At 36.4% G+C, this 21,502-nt stretch overlaps 1 protein-coding gene across 9 annotated transcripts in view; it reads right to left on the bottom strand.

Annotated features, from left to right (window-relative positions):
- Window positions 1-21,502, bottom strand: part of LOC150091676 (uncharacterized) — a 480,181-nt gene that overhangs the window by 125,371 nt on the left and 333,308 nt on the right. For all 9 annotated transcript variants that reach the window (XM_090376339.1, XM_090376320.1, XM_090376307.1 and 6 more), the window contains 3 exons: window positions 20,978-21,107; window positions 16,083-16,261; window positions 3,913-4,079 (listed from right to left, as the gene is read on the bottom strand). In XM_090376339.1, the coding sequence (XP_090232465.1) occupies window positions 3,913-4,079; window positions 16,083-16,261; window positions 20,978-21,107 (476 nt within the window). The remainder of the gene's footprint in view (window positions 1-3,912; window positions 4,080-16,082; window positions 16,262-20,977; window positions 21,108-21,502) is intronic.

Here is a 21,502-nt window from a genome sequence, read left to right as displayed (position 1 = left end):
ACTTTATTTTGACTGTCTGAAGTAGTTCACTGATATGCGCATTACTTAGCAAGAGAATAAAATTGTAAACATATGAGAAAGGGGTGAGTTTTAGTGTGAATGTGAGAATACAGTTGTAACACAATACTAAAGGCCTCCATAGCTGAGTGGTCAGGAGCGGGAGTGCAGTAGCACACGCTCTTCGAGTAGACCAGGGTTCAAGCCCCTGACTGCTAAATACAATCGCTCTGCCAATTCGCACTGGACTAGCGTGGCAGATTATGGTCCATTTCCTTCAACATGAATCGTTGAGAAGGCTTCTATCCTGCAGTGGATTGATAATGGCTGCAGTTTACCTTTTTTTTTTTTTTTTTTTTACTGTACAATAAATTTATTTTAAAAAATTAATACTCTACAAATTGACTCTAACGCATTTGCATTAGTCCTCTGCAAATGCATACTACATTATAAAACTGTCAGCCAAACTTAATTGGAAAATTCGATTGAAATTTCTCTGTAGTCTATCACCGTTAAACATATGTCATGTATATATCTTGAAAGATTAAAAAACTGACTTGCATATCTGGCCCTACCATTTATCTGTTCTGTAAGGCTCAGTTTTGTTTCCTCAGATTGTGTGGTTGTTACAGTACTGTAGTAAATTTCAAGCAGACAGATTCTGGATTATTGTGAAATTCTGTGCAGAGTTCCAGGCCCAGATAAGAATTTACAGTTACATAAAGCTGTACTATAGTACATGTCAAAAGCAGTTAACTTTGAAAGAAAAAAGTACAAGTGATAGAATATTTTTGAAAAGAAAAGTGTAGAGTTCTTAATTAACTAATCATTTCACAATTGGAAAGACTGCAGCAGCAGCAGCAATTATTAAAATTTAAGAAACTTTGTTAAAACATTAGTGGGAAAATGGAAACGGAAAGTAGTATAATAAATTTTCTCATGGCATAGGTGCTTTGGTGGCTAAATTGACATTTGAATGTTTTAGCCAGGTATGCAATCAAACTATTTCCATTTCTCTAGGCCTATGATTCAAACCAAAGCTTTAGCAATTGCTAAAGAAATTGATACTACTGAGTTTAAAGCATCTAATGGCTGGTTAGGTAAGCTCCATAGACATCACAATATTTCCTTTAAAGAAATTTGTGGGGAGTCTACTGATGTTAATTTGGAAAATGGAAAAAAAAAAGGCTGCCATCAATACTTGTTGTGTACTCACCAGAAAACATGTTGAATGCTGATGAAATGGGTCTTTCCCCCCCCCCCATGTGGTTCCACATAAAGAAATGCGCCTTAGAGGGGAAATATGTGCAGGAGGTAAAGTAGAAATGAAGCATTTAACTATATTTTTGTGAACAAGCATGTTAGGCACTCATGAAATACCTCTTGTTATAGGCAAATCTATGAAACCAAGTCGCCGTCACCTTCGAAGTAGTCCCCTTGAGAGCATAAACACCGATCCCAATGCTTCTCCAATGATTTGAATGCGTTCTGAAAGTCCTTCTTTGTCATAGTATTCAGCACCACCTGCGATTCGGTTTGGATATCCTCTATGCTGTCAAATCTTCGACCTTTCAGTTTGATTTTCATTCTTGGGAAGAGGAAGAAGTCATAGGGGCTAAGTCTGGAAAATAATGGGGTGGAGGATGATTGTCATGTTGTTGGATGCCAAAAACTGTGCCACAGTGAGAGATGTGTGGGATGGCACATTGTCATGATGAAGGACCCAGTTCCTTGTGCACCACATCTCTGGACGATTCCTCCTGACAGCTTCCCTTAATCTCCTCAGGACATCATAGTAGAACTTTGTGTTGACCGTCTAGCTAGAACAGTTGAATTCCTTATGGATAATCCCGTCAATGTCCAGAAAACAGATCAGCATGGACTTCACATTGCTCCTCACCTGTCAGGCTTTCTTTGGTCGGGGCAAAGATGGGCTCTTCCACTGGAATGATTGTTGCTTGGCTTCTGGGTCATACCCATATACCCAACTCGCGTCACCAGTAACAACTATAGAAAGGAAGTTTTGATCACTCCTGGCCTGTTCTTGAAGATCTCTGCTAACTTCCATGAGATGCTGCTTTTGGTCTCCACTCAGTAACCAATGGCATGTACTTGGCCATAATCCTTCTCGTGTTCAACTTGTCTGACAAAATCCACTGACACATGCCGTATGATAGTCGTAAAATGCCACCACAAATGTTGTGGATGGTCCACCTGCAGTCTTCACAGATCGCCACCCAAACTTTTGCGACATTTTCTGGGGTGGTGCTCGATGATGGACACCCAGAGTGATCGTCGTCATAAACCAAAATTCGACCATTTTTAAAACAATTAAACCAGTAGTAGGGCTGCATCTGGCCTAAAGCATTGTCACCAAAAGCTTGTTTCAACTTCTTATGGGTTTCTGCTGCTGTATTGTTAAGAAAGAAACAAAACTTGATGGAAACACGTTGTTTTCTCACATCAGCCCTCACAACAATCGTAAACTGCACAAAACACACTGCCAAAGAACTGCGCATAAATATTCGATGACTCTATCCAGCCTGACGCCATGTGGCACTGATTCACAAAGGATGCATGCAGTGTTATCTAGCACCACAAATCCATACTAGATATAGTTCCCCGCAACATTCAAATTTCAGGAACTTTTGAGTAGTACCTTGTACGCTGACCTCAGTAAAGTGAACACCTCCCAATAGTAGACACTTTCTTCTGCCCCAGTGGTGTCTGCTATAGAGAGGTTTCACTGTATAATTTAATGTCAGCATATTAGCAGACAACATACATAAGAGGACATAAATTTAAATTGAGGAAGAATGTTTGCAGGATAGATGTGCAGAAATTTGCTTTCAACCAGCAGATAACTGATTGTTGAAACAAACTTCATCTGATGTTATGTAAGTGTATAATTTGAATAACTTTAAGGAAGAACTAGACAAACTATTAGAGAGGTTTGATATATAGTGTGGAAAGTGTCTCTCTCTTGTTGATGCTGTATAAGCTTGCTTCCTAGCATCATTTGCCACCACTAATAATATACCTGTACTGCCTCCATTATCTCTCAGTTCTGCTTTTATGCACATCATCTTTATCCTATCAGCAACATATTTAACCTCTTCCACACATTCCCCTACTTCTTATTCAACATTATTGCAATGCCATTTCTTTTCTTTGTCAGAATTTCAAACTCTTAAACCTGACTTTGAAACCTCCTGAATCAGACTAGAGTCAAGCTCAATAGGGTTCTTCTTTCCCCTGCTGATTCTGCCCTTCCACCTAATCTTCCACAACTCTACCACATCCAGTTTACCCCTATCTCTTTTCCTTCTTAAGTTTCCTATTTCCCTTTTTGTTCCATTGTCCTCACATTCCATGCTGCTCCTAATTTTACTTCCCTCCCTTCCTCATTGTCACAACTTTCCCAACCCATAAGAATACTGCTTACTAATTATCTGAAAGGCCTCATTTCCATGGCGCATTATAGCCTTAGACGCTAATGCGCCATAAAACAAACAAACAAACAAAGCCTCATTTCCATTAATTCCAGAATGACACCCCGCCATTCATCAGGGTTCCCATTACCAAATCATTAAGCTTTTGAGTTTACATCTACAAAGGATATACTGCATAAGCAGGTCATGAAAACATTCCATTGCTTTAAAGGCCTCGGGAGAGAGAACACAGATTCCTGCTGCTCAGTCTGATAAGTTAAAAACCAAAAATCAAGTCCAAAAAGAGAAAGGAAAAACTTAGTTCAGCTGCACAACCCAGGTTTTCAGAGCCCATATTCATCAAGCATCAAGCCTTTGAAGTAATAAAGAACATTTATTTAAATAATACTGATAAATTAGGTATATTATATTCTAAGAATTTGTTTCTTTAATACATTCACTATGTCAATATGTTTTTGCTTACCTTCCAACTATTTGAAAGATCAGTTTCTCGAAAATAATGGAGTTCATATAAAAGAGGTGGTGGTAGCTCATCTTTAATCTGCATTTCCGTGGGAGGGTTCCATGTTAAATTCACAGTGTGCTTCTCTACTCTAACAACTTTTAAATCACTCGGATGGTTTGGTAAAACTGCATAAAATGGGTGAAAAAGAATTACATATTAAAAAGAAAAGCAATCAACATTTCAATTTCTTTAAATACAACAACAACAAAAAAAAAACCTCTATTGTTATGGTGGATAGAATGGTCCAATATACATAAAATAAAAATTAAAGATACTATACTACATTTTCCAAAGTGCATGTGCACACACACACACACACACACACACACACAAATAATTTATAAATAATAAGGGTGTCAAATTCAGAAGTGCTAATGAGCTGCACTGTTTACAAACAGCACACCAGCATAAGTGAGAAAAATATATTAAATATTTTCACTTATTTCTCCATGCACAAAAAGATACAATCTCAAGACCATCAACATTTATGAAAGTTAACATGCATAATTTATGGATTCTATTTAAATTTTATGTTAGTGTATCTCCTTTAAGGAAGTCAAATCCAAATACTGCCTCCCAAAATATGGAGCTAGAAATATCAGACAGAGCTTTCAAAATAAAAACTAAGCATCTCACATATGCACCTTCAAGATGGAACCAAAGAGTTGTGACATATAACAATATCTATAGCACCGATATCTGGCCCAATGGGTGGCTCATCATGCCATATTATGGAACTACTCGAGGTACAGTCACCAACTCTTGAAAATCTAACATCTAGTTCTCAATCCACTGACTTGCTTGCATTAGCTATAGAACATCATGCCTGACTTGCATCATAGCCTAATTCAACCTACCAATTATTATATTGTTTTTGCAAACATTGTTCTGACATGTGCATTCAGCATTTTTCTTCAAAATATATGAAGCACAAAAATTAAAACTGTCTATGCTTATTATGTTATTAATACAACAATCTCATGGCATCATATGTTCAGCTGAAGGTAAATGCAGGAACATGTATGTTTCCTACTGCCAAAAAATCTGAACCACACACTGTATATGATATTAAGAATTAATTGAAGGGATAGAAGGGTAGCACTTAGTTTAAATGCTGATATAAAAATCATGAACACCTACACAGCTAGAACCTACAGTTCTGAAGGAATTTCCCTGCTAATCCAATCTAAAGATAATCATACACAAATTCATAACATTTATATTCTGATCAGACCTACAAATCACATTGTTAATGAATTAATAACCTGGAACAGTGTTATCTGCTGTACAAGAACACTGTACTGCAGATAACACTATTTCATAAGCTGCAAACTAACATAATTATAATGGGAAATTTTATATACCCTTGTCCAATTATAATTTCCAAATAGAGCTGCAGTCCAATTCATTACTAGTTCTAGGATCTAAAAATAAAATCAACATCACTTTACCAGAGAAAATCACATGCTTGATTTTGTTGATACTAATTTCCCACTTTAAGAAAAACAGAATAGCAACATTACATTTAAATCTTATCACAGATGTATATAGCTGCAAGAGCAATTTACTGCAGGGAGTCTCATTCCACTTCAGAAATCACTAAAAGAATATCATCAATAAAATTCCTTCAGTAAGAAAAGTTTTGCAGCTCTTAAAATATTACCCATGGGGTTCCACCATTCTACTAATAAAATGGCTGAATCAACTAAAAACAGAATCAACTAATCAGCACCCAAACTTGTAAGACTATCTTCTCATTACAAACGTTCATTGAAATCACATCTAAAAGCAAACAAAAATACCACAGGCAGTGGAAGAAATATGACACTTCATCAGCACACATAAAATATGAAAAAGCATAGCATTATTTCAATTGAAAGAATTCTCAATCATACAGAAATTATTTATTTAATGTCTAGGATAAAAAAATAAAATAAAAGATCACTTTCTGCAAAAAAAAAAAAAAAAGATACCTTACAGCATGTTCAAATATTACAATGGATAACATTCAACATGTAAACAACTGATTCTCTCAACTGTACATGAAGATATCAGCACAGATGTCAAGAACTGAATTCTTATATATATATATAAACAGATTGCATGCAACATGTAATGCCTGCCCTGCTAATTAACCGACTTGTGAACAAGAACATTGTACAGCAGGTAATTAATTAACTGCAGGTGGTTAAGTGAAGGCCCTAATGGCACCTCTAGTTTTATTGTCAAATTTTCTAGTGAATACATTGGTTGTTCAGTGCAAATCATTACCAGGCATGCCTGGTATTGATTTGCACTCCCCAGCCATTCCTTCCAAACAATGGAAAACTTTTAGGATTATTCTGACACTTAAACAAGCTAGAAGTAATAATCATATAAGCTATCAACCAATTGCTGTTGTCAGAAATAGCAAAAATTACTGATATAATCATTTCATCTCAAGGTACAATCCTCACTAATGTGCCCATCAACATGCATTTTGGTCCTAGAAGGCACACTACAACAAGCCTAGCCAACACCATTTTGCACATCCAAACTGTATTTCAAGGTAAGTCACAACATAATGTCTTTTATTTATACAACACAGACCACAAGAAAGCTGTTGAGATATTAAGAAATCATTTTCACATTAACAGGGTGATAATTACCTATCTACAGTAAGCCCACATCACAGATATCTCCTCTTCCCCACTAGCAGTAATGGAGAAGAGGAGATATCTATAACTCATCATAATCACAGCTGGCATACCTTGAGAAGATGTCTATTACAGAAATAAATTTTAGTATCTCTATAACCAGACCTGCATGCAAATCCAAATTTATTGGCATATGCCAATGATTAAAACCTATTTATTAATTCAAAAGCCAGTAATGATTTGAAAAGTTAGCAATGATGAAAATATACAAATGTACAGAATCATCAGGTATCTGAAAGAACTCAATCTCAGAAACAATGCACACTTAATCCTTAGAGAAACAACCAAAACACACAGAAAATAAAATTGCAAAACTGTCTCAATTCCAAATTGAGACAGTTTTGCACACAAAGTCTATGCCCACAAAGACCTAGCAGTAGTAACAAAAATCTGTCTTTTAATTTCCACTATTTGCAATTGTCCAAAAAATTCAAAAAAGCAAAATGGTTAATCAAGCAAGAAACAGCAGTGATCCAAGATTGAAAAAACAAACATAAATTATGTTCAAAGATACATCATTCCTATACTATCACATACTTCCAAAATCTGGCCTGGAGCCTCTCAAATAATTATCAAGAAATTTCTTACCCTAGAGCAGTGGTTTTCAACCGGGGTGCCGCAACAACATTCCAGGGGTGCCATGTAATTTGGGTTTAAGTTACTTAAACTTATTACTATTTTTTAATTTATATGTTTATTTCATTATAAAAAGGTGTACAGTTTCTTTTTAATTTTGTAGTGATCTATAATTGATGTTTACTTAGTACCTCTATATAAAGAATTAAATTATATACTGTATATATATATATATAATTTGTATTATGAAATGTAATTTTTATAATTATATTATTGTAATAAATATCATATAACATATATTTTTTTAATTTTATATATACACACACACACGTGCACACACGGATATATAAAGAGAGAGAATCGGATCTAACAGGCAAAAAATTGAGTAGTGGTGCCGCAAAATAAAATAAATTACTCAAGGGTGCCGTTATTAAAAAAAGGTTGAAACCACTGCTCTAGAATATTGGGTTTTAAGATAGCCTCAATAGGATGCTTGGTTTTCCCCCTTACAATATGCAGGTAATAGCTTTATAACAATTTAAACAGGAAGCCTCTTCAATAGATCATCAACAAGTCTGTATTCATGTTTCTTTCTAAGTGGATAACTTCTGCAAGCATTTCACCAAGTATTCTCCTTAGTAATTTAAAAAAAAAAATTCTCCTAAGAAATTCTCCTTAGTAATTTTAATGTTCATTTCCTGCAGCTAGCTTTAATTTTGAAGTTATGTGTACCTAACTGGTAAAGAAGGTAAAGTTTCTGCTAATACTTATAATTTTGCACAACTCATTCATTTACTTATTAAAATACCAAATAAACCTAATCACACAACCAACACTACTGTTACTGATATCTGTGGTGTTTCTTTGACACATTCATAGTTGTTCCTGCTTTTCACATAATCTGTCAGATCTAATGAATTAGTGTGTGTCAGAGAGTTTGAACAGCTTAATAAATGCAATGCTCTTAATGTTCAGAGCAGACTGACCTTTCTTTACCATGGGTTTTATTAGTACTGAACTATATTTAAATAAACAGAATCACCAAAAGGTTAGTTTGCCATATGCACACGAAAATACATGACTATGAAGATAGCTTTCATATGACTTACTGGTCCCTCATCCAATATTAGGTGGTCTATAGAGATAATTCCTTGACAAGAAAGTAGTAACAAAATTGACTGACTTAAATTGACATGTAGCACATGAAATTAAACTTTGAAATTATAAAAAAACTGATATTCTATGGTCTAGTCATAATTTTTAAAATGCCACAAAGCATATCAAAATATATGATAGAATTCAACATAATTCGAAAGTTCTCTTTCATGGTTCATCCCACAGCACCAGTTCTGCTTACCAAAAGTGGCCCACTGGACACTCACATCCTTTCGTCCGGGCTTCGAGTCAAGCAAGCCGGACTTCTCACCCATTTAAAGTTTGAGAATATGTTGAAGTCATTTCAGCCCCAAGGCCTCTAACCACAGAGTAACTTGTAATGAACAACTTCATCAATATTTCCCTGTCAGAAAAGCCAATAGACCACCTTCTATCTCATGAGGTACCTGCAATTTTAGAAACCATTTGTTTAAAAGTAGTGCAATACCAAGGCAGCCCAACTCCCAGCAGCTCAAGGACTGCTGGGAGTCATCATGAAACAAGTAAATACACTGGCTGTGTTCGAGTAACTAAGAGTAAGAACAGGTGAATACATACTTACATGTATACCAATGCTAGGAGCACAGTAAATAAATTTTTGATGTATTTGAAGTGCTGGTCAAGACATCAAATGTGGACATTGTTGAGATATCAGAGATGTGGTATCACACAGATATAAGGAATGCAGAATTTGAATGTGGGGAGTACAATGTGAACAGATATGACAGACGGGATAGGAAGGGAGGAAGGTTTATGCTGTTAGTTAAGAAACACAAAATCTAAGGCAGTGCATCAGTTGATATGAGTGGCCAGTGGAACACTATCAGTTTGGTGTGACATAAGCACTGGGAAAGCAAATATTACTGTAGGAGTGTGTTATAGGCCTAATGACTCTGATGAGTACAATGAACAACTGTACAGAGAAATAGAGCAGACCACTAAATCAGAATGTCTTATAATGGGAGATTTTAACTTTCCAGTTACTGACTGGAACTTGTGGATTGGTCACTCGCACACTGGCAAGACTTTTGTGGATTTATTGGATGACTCTTTTCTATAGCAACATGTTCGAAAGGTAACCAGAAAGAGTAATACTCTTGATCTGATTATCAGCAGCAATTATTCATGTATTAAGAATCTGCAGATAAAGGAACCACTAGGTGGCAGTGATCACAGTGTAGTGATGTGGGATTTACTTAAAGACGTAACTACTATCAGGGTTAAAAGGAAGAGTTTTTGCTTTCATAAAGATAAATACAGTGGTCTCAGACAGTTTTTAAATTCTATACAATGGAACCAACTGATGATGTTACCAACAGCAAATTCTAAATGGGGAACATTCAAGGAATTAATCATGTAAGCTACTAGGCTTTTCATACCAACTAGGAAATACTGTTTAAGGTTTAGGTTGAAGTAGATGATATGAACTGAGACATGTGGCATAGAAGAAAAGTACATGGGATGCATATAAATTATCAGGTGATACAAATGCCTGTAGTAGATATAAATTAGTCTGAAATCAATTCACAAAGGACGTTAGGCAAGATAAGGCAGATTATGAGAAGTCTCTGGCAAAGAATGTAAAGAAAAACAGAAAAGAATTCTATGCTATTATTAATAGTAGATGGAAGGGGTTGAATCACATTTGGCCACTTCATGTCTATGGGTTATGTTGATGAGCCTGCTCAGGTAGCTAATAAATTGAATGAGTTTACATTAACACATGAAGAATTCTCTAGGGAATTGGAGGCAGAAGTTTATCAAACTCCAGCAGGCAGCTAAATGTTTTGTAATAACTGAGAGGAACGTGGAAGAGAAATTACTGAAGTTAAACATAACAAAGGCACCTGGGGTAGATGGAATCCTATCGAATTATATTAAGAGAGACAGAAAAGGAAGTAAGCAAACCCTTAGCCATAATTATGAGAGCATCCTTGGATTCAGGGGAGATCCCCACAAACTGAAGAAGTGCAAATGTATTGCCAATTCACAAAAGAGGATCAAAGGGTGACACGACTAATTACAGCCCTGTTAGTTTAATTTCTGTTCCAGGGAAAATAATGAAGTAACTGGTTAAAGAAGTAATGTAGGATCAACTAGACAAGACTGCAGTTACAGTTCTGGCACAGCATGGGTTAGTTAAGGGGAAATCTTAGCTGACCAATCTGACTGGATACTAAGGTGTGGTCACAAAGAAACTGAATGAAAAAAATAATTTTGATATATACTTGAATTTTAGAAAAGCTTTTGATACTGTTGCACATAAAAGACTGCTGTGCAAATTGTAGCAGTGTGGCATTAAAGGCAAGTAGCTGCTATGTATAGCCAGGTGGGAAGGAGCAGCAGTGTGTAGCACACGCTTCTTGATTAGACCGGGGTTCGAGCCCATCACCACCAAATACGGAGGATGCGGAAAGGTCAGGGAATGACCACCGCATATCCCGGAGCAATATGGCCTTAGTTGCTAATGCTCCTAAAAACCAAATAACAGCAAGTACTGCTATGGATAAAGGGATGGTTGAGCAGGAAAAGAAAGAGTGATAATCAATGGATGCTGCTCTTCATGGACTAATGTTATTAAAGAGTTCCCCAGGGTTTGGTGTTGGGCCCATTGTTGTTATCTACATTTATCAATGATACTGATGAAGGTATATCAGGCTTAATGTCCAAGTTTTTAGATGATGCAAAGGTTGGCAGGGTTGCTAATGACAGTATGCTATTACAACAGGATCTAGAAAAATTACACAGATGGGCTGAGAAGTGGCAACTGAAGTTTAACATTGACAAATGCGAAATACTGCATATGGGTAGCAGTATCCCCTGAGTAATGTACCAACTGTGTCGTACTACACTCGGGTAGTGGAGAATAAACAGACCTGAGGGTAATTGTACAATCAGATATGAAGTTCTCTGAGCAGTGCAGACAGGATGCTGGGACAGTTCATGGAGTTTTGTTAATGATATACATGAATTTTGCTAGCAGGGATATGGAAGTGATTATCCCTTTGTATAAAGTATTGGTCAGGCCACACCTTGAGTACTGAATACAGGTCTGGAGGCCTCACATTAGGAAGGATGTGAGCTGCTCGAATGGCACAGAGATGGGCAGTGAGATTGGTGAGAGGAACAAAGGGGTGCTCTTACTAAGAAAGGCCTTCAGTTGGGCAAATTTCAGTACTGGAGGCTAGGCACATGCAAAGTGATCTGATTAAGTGTTTAAGGCTTTGAATGGTTTGAGCATGCTCAATAGTGATGAGATCCTTCCTCTTGCTCAGATTCTGCACCTGAGGGGGCATAAATTCAAATTGAAGTAAGGCAGTTGTAGAATAGATATGTGGAAATTTGCCTTTAGCCAGTGGGTGGTTGATTTTTGGAACAAACTTCCATCTGTCATTGTGGAAGTTGACAGCTTAAACAAATTCAAGGAAGAACTAGACAAACATCTGGAAGAAATGGATAGGTGAAATGGGAAGTGGATTTTTATTTTTGGCTTTTTTGTCTGATGCTGTATAAGCTTGCTTTCTTGCATCATATGCCATTACTAATGCTAACACAAGCTTCAGTGTTTACTTGGTAGTTTTACCCTACTGACCATAAAAATTACAAGAGAGGTTTGTTTGTTGTTTGTTTGTTATTTGGTTTTTAGGAGCATTAGCAACTATGGCCATATTGCTCCAGGATATGCGGTGGTCATTCCCTGACCTTTCCGCATCCTCCGTATTTGGTGGTGACGGGCTCGAACCCCGGTCTAATCAAGAAGCGTGTGCTACGCACTGCTGCTCCTTCCCACCTGGCTACGGAGGCGCTTCAAGAGAGGAACAGGAACAGGGTATGTCTGCCAGGGGCAAAGGTTGATGACGTTGTAGAGCGGATATCATCTTTCAAGGGCACAAAAGGTGATATAGTTGTACACGTTGGCACTAATGATATTAAGAGTAGGAGACCGGCAGAATTACTCAACAAGTACAGGTCACTGTTGAAAAAAAGCCGAGAATTAGGGTTGAACTTGAAAGTGTCTGCAATTCTGCCCAGACACGATAGGAGGGAGTATATGATGAGAGCCTTGTCGATCAATTCGGCCCTGGAAAGATTGTGCAAGGCTCAAGGGGTAGAATTTTTTTCAGCCTGGACTGTACTTGTTAACAGGAGAGATTGCTTCTACAGGGATGGGATACACTTAAATAGAAAGGGTGCAAGAATATTTGCTGATGCTATCGAGGCAGTGTTAGGTGGGTCGGAAAACTGCTAGCTTGGGGGGATACAAAGACTAATAGTTTAACAGTAACCGCAGGCAGAGGTGAAGGTGATTCTTGCACAACTTCTATTAGAATAAGAAGCGACCTGGAGCGAGGGGTGTTGGGGGTTTCAGGGACGGATGGCAGTCATCCTGGAATAGTTGGGTAAATGGGATGTGTTAGGGTAACAAGGAATAGGCATAGGAGCATGTATGCTTGCATGTATACCAATGCTAGAAGTATAGTAAATAAATTTGATGAATTTGAAGTGTTGGTCAAGACATCAAAGGCGGATATTGTTGGGATAGCAGAGACGTGGTGTCACAAAGATATAAGGAATGCAGAACTGGAATTTGGGGAGTACAATGTGTACAGAAAGGATAGACAGGACAGAAAGGGAGGAGGTGTTATGCTGTTAATTAAGAAAAACATAAAATCAAAAGAAGTGCATCCAGTTGATATAGATGGACAGTGCACTGTTGAGTCAGTTTGGTGTGACATAAGCACTGCAAAAGCAAAGATAAGAGTAGGAGTGTGTTATAGGCCTAATGACTCGAATGAGTACAATGAACAATTGTACAGAGAAATAGAGTGGGCCAGTAAATCAGAATGTCTTATAATGGGGGATTTTAACTTCCCAGATATTGACTGGAACTTGTGGGTTGGTCACTCACACACTAGTCAGACTTTTGTGGATTTATTGGATGACTGTTTTCTGCAGCAGCATGTTCGAGAGGCAACCAGAGAAAGTAATACTCTTGATCTGGTTATCAGCAGTGATCATTCGTGTATTAAGAATTTGCAGATAAAGGAACCACTAGGTGGCAGTGATCACAGTGTGCTGAAGTGGGATTTACTCAAAGAGGTAACTACCGTCAGGGGTAAAGGAAAGGGTTTTTGCTTCCGTAAAGGGGAGTACAGTGGTCTCAGACAGTTTTTAAATTCTGTACAGTGGGATCGACTGACGATGTTACAAACAGTAAATTCTAAGTGGGAAGCATTCAAGGAATTAATCGTGGAAGCTACTAGACTTTTCATACCGATGAAGAAATATTGTTCAAGGTTTAGGCCTAAATGGTTATCAAATGAACTAATGAGACTCGTGACAGAGAAGAAAAATGCATGGGATGCATATAAATTATCAGGCGACGCAGAAGCCTGTAGCAGATATAAGCTAGTCTGTAATCAGGTCACAAAGGAGGTTCGGCAGGCAAAGGCGGATTACGAGAAATCTTTGGCAAAAGATGCTAAGAAAAACAGCAAGGATTTCTTTACTTATATAAACTCTAAAAGGAAGGGGCTGAATATGATTGGTCCACTTGACATCGATGGTTCGACTGTTGATGATCCTGCTCAGATAGCAAACAAACTGAATGAGTATTTTGCATCTACATTCACACGTGAGGAATCATTACAGTTTGAAAATGGAAGAAGGTTATCAAATTGTAGCAGTGTGCTTAATGATTTTGTAATAACTGAGAGCAAAGTGGAGGAGAAATTGTTGAAGTTAAACATAAGAAAGGCACCTGGGGCGGATGGGATCTATCCAGTTATATTAAAGGAGGCGGCAAAGCAACTAAGCAAACCCTTAGCCATAATTATGAGAGCATCCTTGGATTCAGGGGAGGTTCCCACGGACTGGAGATGTGCAAATGTATCCCCAATTCACAAAGGAGGTTCGAAGGGTGACACGAATAATTACAGACCAGTTAGTTTAACTTCTGTTCCGGGTAAAATAATGGAGTCACTGGTTAAAGATGCATTGCAGGATCATCTAGACAAGACTGCAGCAATAATTCAGACACAGCATGGGTTTGTTAAGGGAAAGTCTTGTCTGACAAATTTGATTGGTTATTATGATGTGGTCACAAAGGAACTGGATGCAAAAAATAATTTTGATATCATATACTTGGATTTCAGGAAAGCTTTTGACACTGTTGCGCATGGAAGACTACTGTACAAATTGGAGCAGAATGGTATTAAGGGTAAGTTGCTACAATGGATAAAAGGATGGTTAAGTGGGAGAAGACAGAGGGTGGTAATCAATGGGTGCTGCTCTTCGTGGACTAATGTTATTAGTGGAGTCCCACAGGGTTCGGTGTTGGGTCCACTGTTGTTTTGTATATTTATCAATGATATTGATGAAGGTATATCAGGCTTAATGTCGAAGTTTGCAGATGACACGAAGGTTGGCAGGGTTGTTAATGACAGTAATGGCAGTGTGCTACTGGAACAGGATCTAGATAATTTGGGCAGATGGGCTAAGAAGTGGCAACTGAAGTTTAACCTTGACAAATGCAAAGTACTGCATATGGGTAGAAGTAACCCCAGAGAAACGTACCAACTGTGTGGTACTACACTTAAGGTGGCAGAAAATGAAAAAGACCTGGGAGTAATTGTGCAGTCAGATATGAAGTTTTCTGAGCAATGTAGACAGGCTGCTAGGGCAGGTCATGGGGTTTTGTCAATGATATATAGGAATTTTGCTAGCAGGGAAAAGGAGGTGATTGTCCCTCTGTATAAGGCAATGGTCAGGCCACGCCTTGAGTACTGCGTACAGGTCTGGAGGCCTCATTTTAGGAAGGATGTAGATTTGCTTGAGCGTGTACAGAGAAGAGCAACACGATTGGTGAGGGGAATGAAGGGATCCTCTTACCAAGAGAGGCTTAAGTTCTGCAAATTGCAGTGGCTGGAGACTAGGCACCTGCGCGGTGATCTGATTGAGGTCTATAAGGCCTTGAATGGGTTGAGCACACTGAATTCTGATGGGATCCTCCCACTTGTTCAGAATATGAACCTACGGGGACATAAGTTCAAATTAAGAAAGGATAGATGTAGAATAGATGTGCGGAAATTTGCCTTTAGCCAGCGGGTGGTTAATTGCTGGAACAAACTTCCATCTGTCGTTGTGGAAGTTGATAGGTTAAATAAATTTAAGGAGGAACTGGACAGGCAATTGGAGGGTATGGTGTGATTTTTTTTTTTTTTTTTTTTGGCTGATGCTGCATAAGCTCCTACACTTGCTTTCTTGCATCAAGTGCCACTACTACTACTACTACTACTACTACTACTAGGATGAGGAAGGGAAGTCCTCCTACTTTTCAAGATGTTTTGTTTATTATCATATCAGTTATTACAAAATTAAACATAATGGACTTTTGGTAGTTTAGCTTAGTAGTTTGTGTATTTGCTAACAGGATTGTCAAATCTGAAAGCTTGATTCCTTCTACCGCCTTGGTAGAAATCTTTAAGGAATTTATGGACCTTTCTCCACACAAATAAAAAATTCACTCATTGTACACAAGCAGTTTTCAGAAAATATAATTAAAACACAAAGGTATTATTACTCTTGCAAACTACTTGTGAGTTACATTCATCATTACAAGCTCTAAAAACACTGAGTTAAATTAAAGAAAAATTACTAAGTAAATTTCAAACTGCAAAGACAATGATAAAAACAACTCACTAATAGCATAATGATCCACAGAAAATGACTGTTCCCTATAGCCTAGGCCATTTGAACCATTAACAATAAAAGTGTAGTTTCGAATTCGCCTATCATATGGAGGATTTGTGTTTGAGCGCCACTGGCAGAAATCTGCATTATTAGTTTGTGGACATTTTCTGATGAAATCAGGAGAAAGACTGAAAAAAAAAAAAAAATAAATAAATAATAAATCAAGTATTTAAAATTGCATAAAAGTTTATAAAATATATATGCAAAAGCAGCAATGTATGCAGGAATCACTCAATCCATAAAAGAATCACTGCTTTTGATTATATTTTTACCTGAGAATACTTCACTTGCCTGGCAGTAATGGAACAGGAAATTAGCCAATTACCATAAACATTATATCGCACATTCAGGTACAGTATGCATCTTGACATTTACCTCCCTACATTACCTAATTATTATAAAATGAGGTAAATGACACTTAAGTTAGTCCTGATATATCATTGTAACATCACACTCTAGAGACTGTAGTTGCCTCCAGTCAGCAGCTGGCTTGTATCATATAGTATTTTAAGATAAAAGAGTAAAAAAATGAAATGCAGTTTCTAGTACTGTCATCTGAATTAATGGAATCAGCTGTTGGGATCATTTTCTAATCATTTAAACTGAATGAAATGTCACATTTCTTTCTTTACTACAGCATAAATTTTGTCAGTTAGAATCAGTTTGTGGTTAGCTAATGCCATCCATTGAGTATATTACTGTTTTAGTGCAACTTTTAACAGCTTTATATTCAATTCTTTTTACATACAATCCCCTCAAGAGTAAGAAATAATATGCATAGCAAGGGCTTTTCATGGATTTTGATAAATTGGACAAATTATGTGAAAGACTGCATGCTGAAAATTGAAGACCATTGCTTTCCAAAAACTTTACTGCTGCTTTATCAAAGCAGCAGTAAAGTTTTGTATCCATATTTTGTGGATACAAAATTTGGTTGGATACAAATATTGTGGTTAGGTACCTCTGCCCCTTTTCCAGCTCTTAATATTAATTTTCCAGTGATTCAGAGCATTGCAGTTATGATGCTTATAATTATATAATCTCACCATATATAATCTCATCTATAATTTGTAAAAGAATAAGAGAAATTTACCTCAATATGAAAATACGTAGAACACTTCCTAATGACACCCTCCAACAAATAAATGAATATAAAATTAAAGCAAAATGATCACAGTAATAAAATTAATTTAAAAAATTAATTAAAAAAAAACGATTAAAAAATTAAAACAAGTTCAACACACATTTTGAAAAAAAAGACTTCTCTTCCTAAGCTGATAGGGCTGTTCAACCACATGCCTTGATCACAGGAATGGAAATTATCGAGTTGATGTGAGCCAGAATCTAAAATAGAGAGATTGTTTGTCTTCACGCATGTCATAGAAGACTGTGATTATTTGTCTTTGTGCATGCATTTGACCACAAATCGGAGATTAGATAGGGACAAAGAACATTAATAGAATTCTCATGTAATTTAATTTTGATGGTTTCGTCAATTAATATGGGTAGTATAATTAGTTTAGTATAAATTGCATTGGACACTAAGTATTTTGGCCTCACTGAATAAAAATGTATGGTTTTCGTTAACAGCATAAAAGGCCAATTCTGATGCTGCTGAACAAGAGAGAAGGACAGAATGAGAACGCGTGCTGCTTTATTCTCAAATCCAACATGCACTGGGTTGAACCATGGTAAAACGAGTCGCAATCACTGCAAGAAATATTGTATACTAGGTCGTTTACTTATGTAGTGAAGGAGGAAAGGACTGAGCGATTGTTCAGTATAGTGTGTAATTTCCATATTGGTCTGGCCACAGTTTTAAATTCGGTATCTTTAAAGAATCTGTTAAGCTGTTTGTGCCATTGTTCAATGTATGGGACAGAAATAAGGTATTTTTTGATTTACTATTGTTGGTTGGTGTAGTTTTTTGTAACCTACCCTTAGCTTGTACCCTAATTTGATTTATTGTAGCAAGGGTCGGGGGGGGGGGGGTAACCACTGTTTTAGAATCTGCTGGTTGATATCTGTATTTCTGAGTCTAAAGCAGATTTCGTCATTGAATATTTATAGGCATTAAGAAATTGATTAAAAATAATAGACCTTTTGTGGGTGAATGGGTGATAGCTGTTATAATGCAGCAACATGCTGGTATTTGTCGATTTATGGTAGATGTTATATTTGACTTTATTCGCTTCCCGAGTAAATAAACCAAATTAGGGTACAAGCTAAGGATAGGGCGCAAAAAACTACACCAACCAACAATAGTAATATTTAAAAAAATACTTTATTTCTGTCCCATACGTTGAACAGTGGCACAAACAGTTTAACAGATATCGAAAGATACCAAATTTAAAATTGTGGCCAGATCAATATGGAAATTACACACTATACTGAACAATTGCTCAGTCATTTCCTCTTTCACTGCACAAGTAAACGACCTGGTATACAACATTTCTTGCAATGATTACAACTCATCTTACCAGGCCGAGTTCGACTCAGTGCAGGCTTGATTTGAGAGTAAAGCAGCATGTGTCCTCAGTCCGTGCTTCTTGTTCAGCAGCATCAGAATTGGCCTTTCATGCTGTTAATGAAAACCATACATATTTATTCAATGAGGCCAAAATACTTAGTGTCCAACATAATTTATACTAGACTATTAATTGCCGAAACCATTGAAGTTAAATTACATGAGAATTCTATTAACGTTCGTTGTCCATATCTAATCTCCGATTCATGGTCTTTTACACATATGCATGAAGACAGACAAATAATCTCTCTAGATTCTGGCTCACACATACTTTGTAATTTCCATTCCTGTGATCAAGGCATATGGTCGAAAAGCCCTGTCAGCTTCAGGAAAGGAAGTCATTTTTTCAAAATTTTTTAATTTTTTTTAAAATTAATTTTTAAAATTAATTTTATTACTGTGATCATTTTGCATTAATTTTATATTCATTTATTTGCTGGAGGGTATCATTAGGAAATGTTCTATGTATCATATTGAGGTAAATTTCTCCTATTCTTCTACTAATATTGAAATACAACAACGTAGAATGTATTGAGCATCATAGCTCTGTTTTATACTAATCTTATCTATAATATAACAGAGAGAGAAAGAGAATTTCCTGATTTGCCAAATATTAGAATATAGAAATATATTATACCATGGTCACATTAAAAAATTTTATGGAATAAAACAACTCATCTTCTGGATTTAACCATTGATTATGCATAACTGTCTTACCCATGTAACTCTTCCTTGCATTAAATATATCAAAGTCAATCCATAATATTCAGATGAAAACATAGTCAATAACTACTAATTAAAAACTTTTAGTTAGTTTCACCATGTTGTTGTTATTATTATTGTTGTTGTTGTTGTTGTTATTTGGTTTTTTTAGGAGCATTAGCAACTAAGGCCATATTGCTCCGGGGATATGCGGTGGTCATTCTCTGACCTTTCCGCATCCTCCATATTTCGTGGTCACGGGCTTGAACCCCAGTCTAATCAAGAAGCGTGTGCTATGCACTACTGGTTTCACCATGTGCTTCTGTGTGTATACACATAACAGCAGATGGGATTTTCAAGAAGTTTAATATTTGAGTCTTTTAAAAGGATTTGTTAACCATCCCAAATTTCATTAAAATTCAACCAGTATAAATTTGGCATTTTTCCCCCCATAAAACCTTGACATATGCACACTCTGTGATAAGTATATGGAGTAGAATGGGACAAGAAAAGGACCCAGTTCACTTCACAAGTGATCTGGTTCCTTTTCACATGTGGTGTGACAATATGTTGTCATATAGTAGGCATATTATCTACATGCCTGCTATATAAGACTAGCCAAGGCTGAATCTTGTTCAGTCTCAATTTGTAAGTAAAGCAGAGGCAGTATGAAGTGACTGAAGTGATAGAGGATTATACCGTGAAATGTATTGTTTTTACATACATTTCTTAGGAAATAAAATACAAATTTTGATAACTCTACTACAATTTTATTTTGTTTTGTTACAGAGTTACAGCAGAAGGAAGTGTGGTTGGAAACCAAATGGAATACAAATCTCTCATCTGATTTTCTTCTGCAAGATAAAAATCCTAAAGCAATTCATGAGAAGCTGAGTACAGTATATGGTGTGACAAAATGTGGCCTTAGCTGACCATACACCACTAAATGCCAAAGCAAAACGAAACAGTACATGGGGAAGATTTTCTATCCCCTACCATTGTTGCAGACTGATATAGGGAGTTCAAGTGAGGGATGCATGATTGTTTGTGATGTAGAAATTCCATGGTATCCAACAAATGTTATCACCGAGAATGTAAAGAAAGTGGAAAAATTGGTCATGGAAGATCACAAAATGCCATGTAACCATTTGTGAGTTGGCCTATGAGGTACATTTGGTACATTTTTTTCAATAGAAAACATCATGAAAAATCATTTATGAACACATAAAGTTTCTCCCAAATAGATATCATAACTATTGCCATCTTTTCTGAATATTGAAAGGTAGAATTGTGCCAAACAATTTTTGACCTGGTGCAACAGCGACCAGTATGACTTTTTTTTCAGGCTAACGACTATAAATGAAACATGGATTCACTGTTTTTATCCCTTAAGCAAAGAAATATTTCATGTAGTATGAAACATAGTCAATCATAATCCTCAAAGAACCAAATTTTGCTGCTAGTTTTATAAGTTTGGCTTTTTGTGATTCTCACTGTTGTCTTAAAAGAACTCTTCTTCCTCTGTTAGCAGTTTATGAATACTTTTCATTAAAAAGAAAAACAAATAGAACTCTTATTAAATTGGAAATCTTAATTCAAGAAAAAATATACTTACAGAGAAGAAAACATGTGTTGCAAAAGTGCATAATTAGTTTTTACAGGATTAGGCTGGCGATGCCAACTGCAGGTAAGGTTTCTGAAGTGCATACTGATACATTTGAAATCCATCACGGGTTTGGGGGGATCTATTGAATTAAATAAATAAATAAATAAAAAGAAAAAAATGAAAAGAATTAACAGTATAATAATTTTATATTAATACAATTAATAATATAGTTTGAATTAGGGAAAAATATGAAACATTAGGCATTCAATAACTCTATAAAAACTTTACAATTAGCAAGTGAGAAACAATACAAGATTTTCTGACATTTTTTACTTTGTGAGAGATGGTTTTCACTACTTTCTTTCTAACTCTCACTTCCTGTTTTAATAAACCAAATGTAACTGTCCCTTTCAATAAAAATCAAAGTTTTCTGCAAAAGTTTGAAGTTGAGAAACCGAAAATGCAGCCATAATAAAAGGAATGTATGTCATTAGAAAAACAAACAAATGAACATATAACATTCAAATCATAATA

Source organism: Mastigoproctus giganteus, chromosome 1 (assembly GCF_048544385.1).
Source record: "Mastigoproctus giganteus isolate SK-2022 chromosome 1, ASM4854438v1, whole genome shotgun sequence".
Lineage (NCBI taxonomy): Eukaryota > Metazoa > Arthropoda > Arachnida > Uropygi > Thelyphonidae > Mastigoproctus > Mastigoproctus giganteus.
This window is presented reverse-complemented; position numbering and strand designations above follow the sequence as displayed.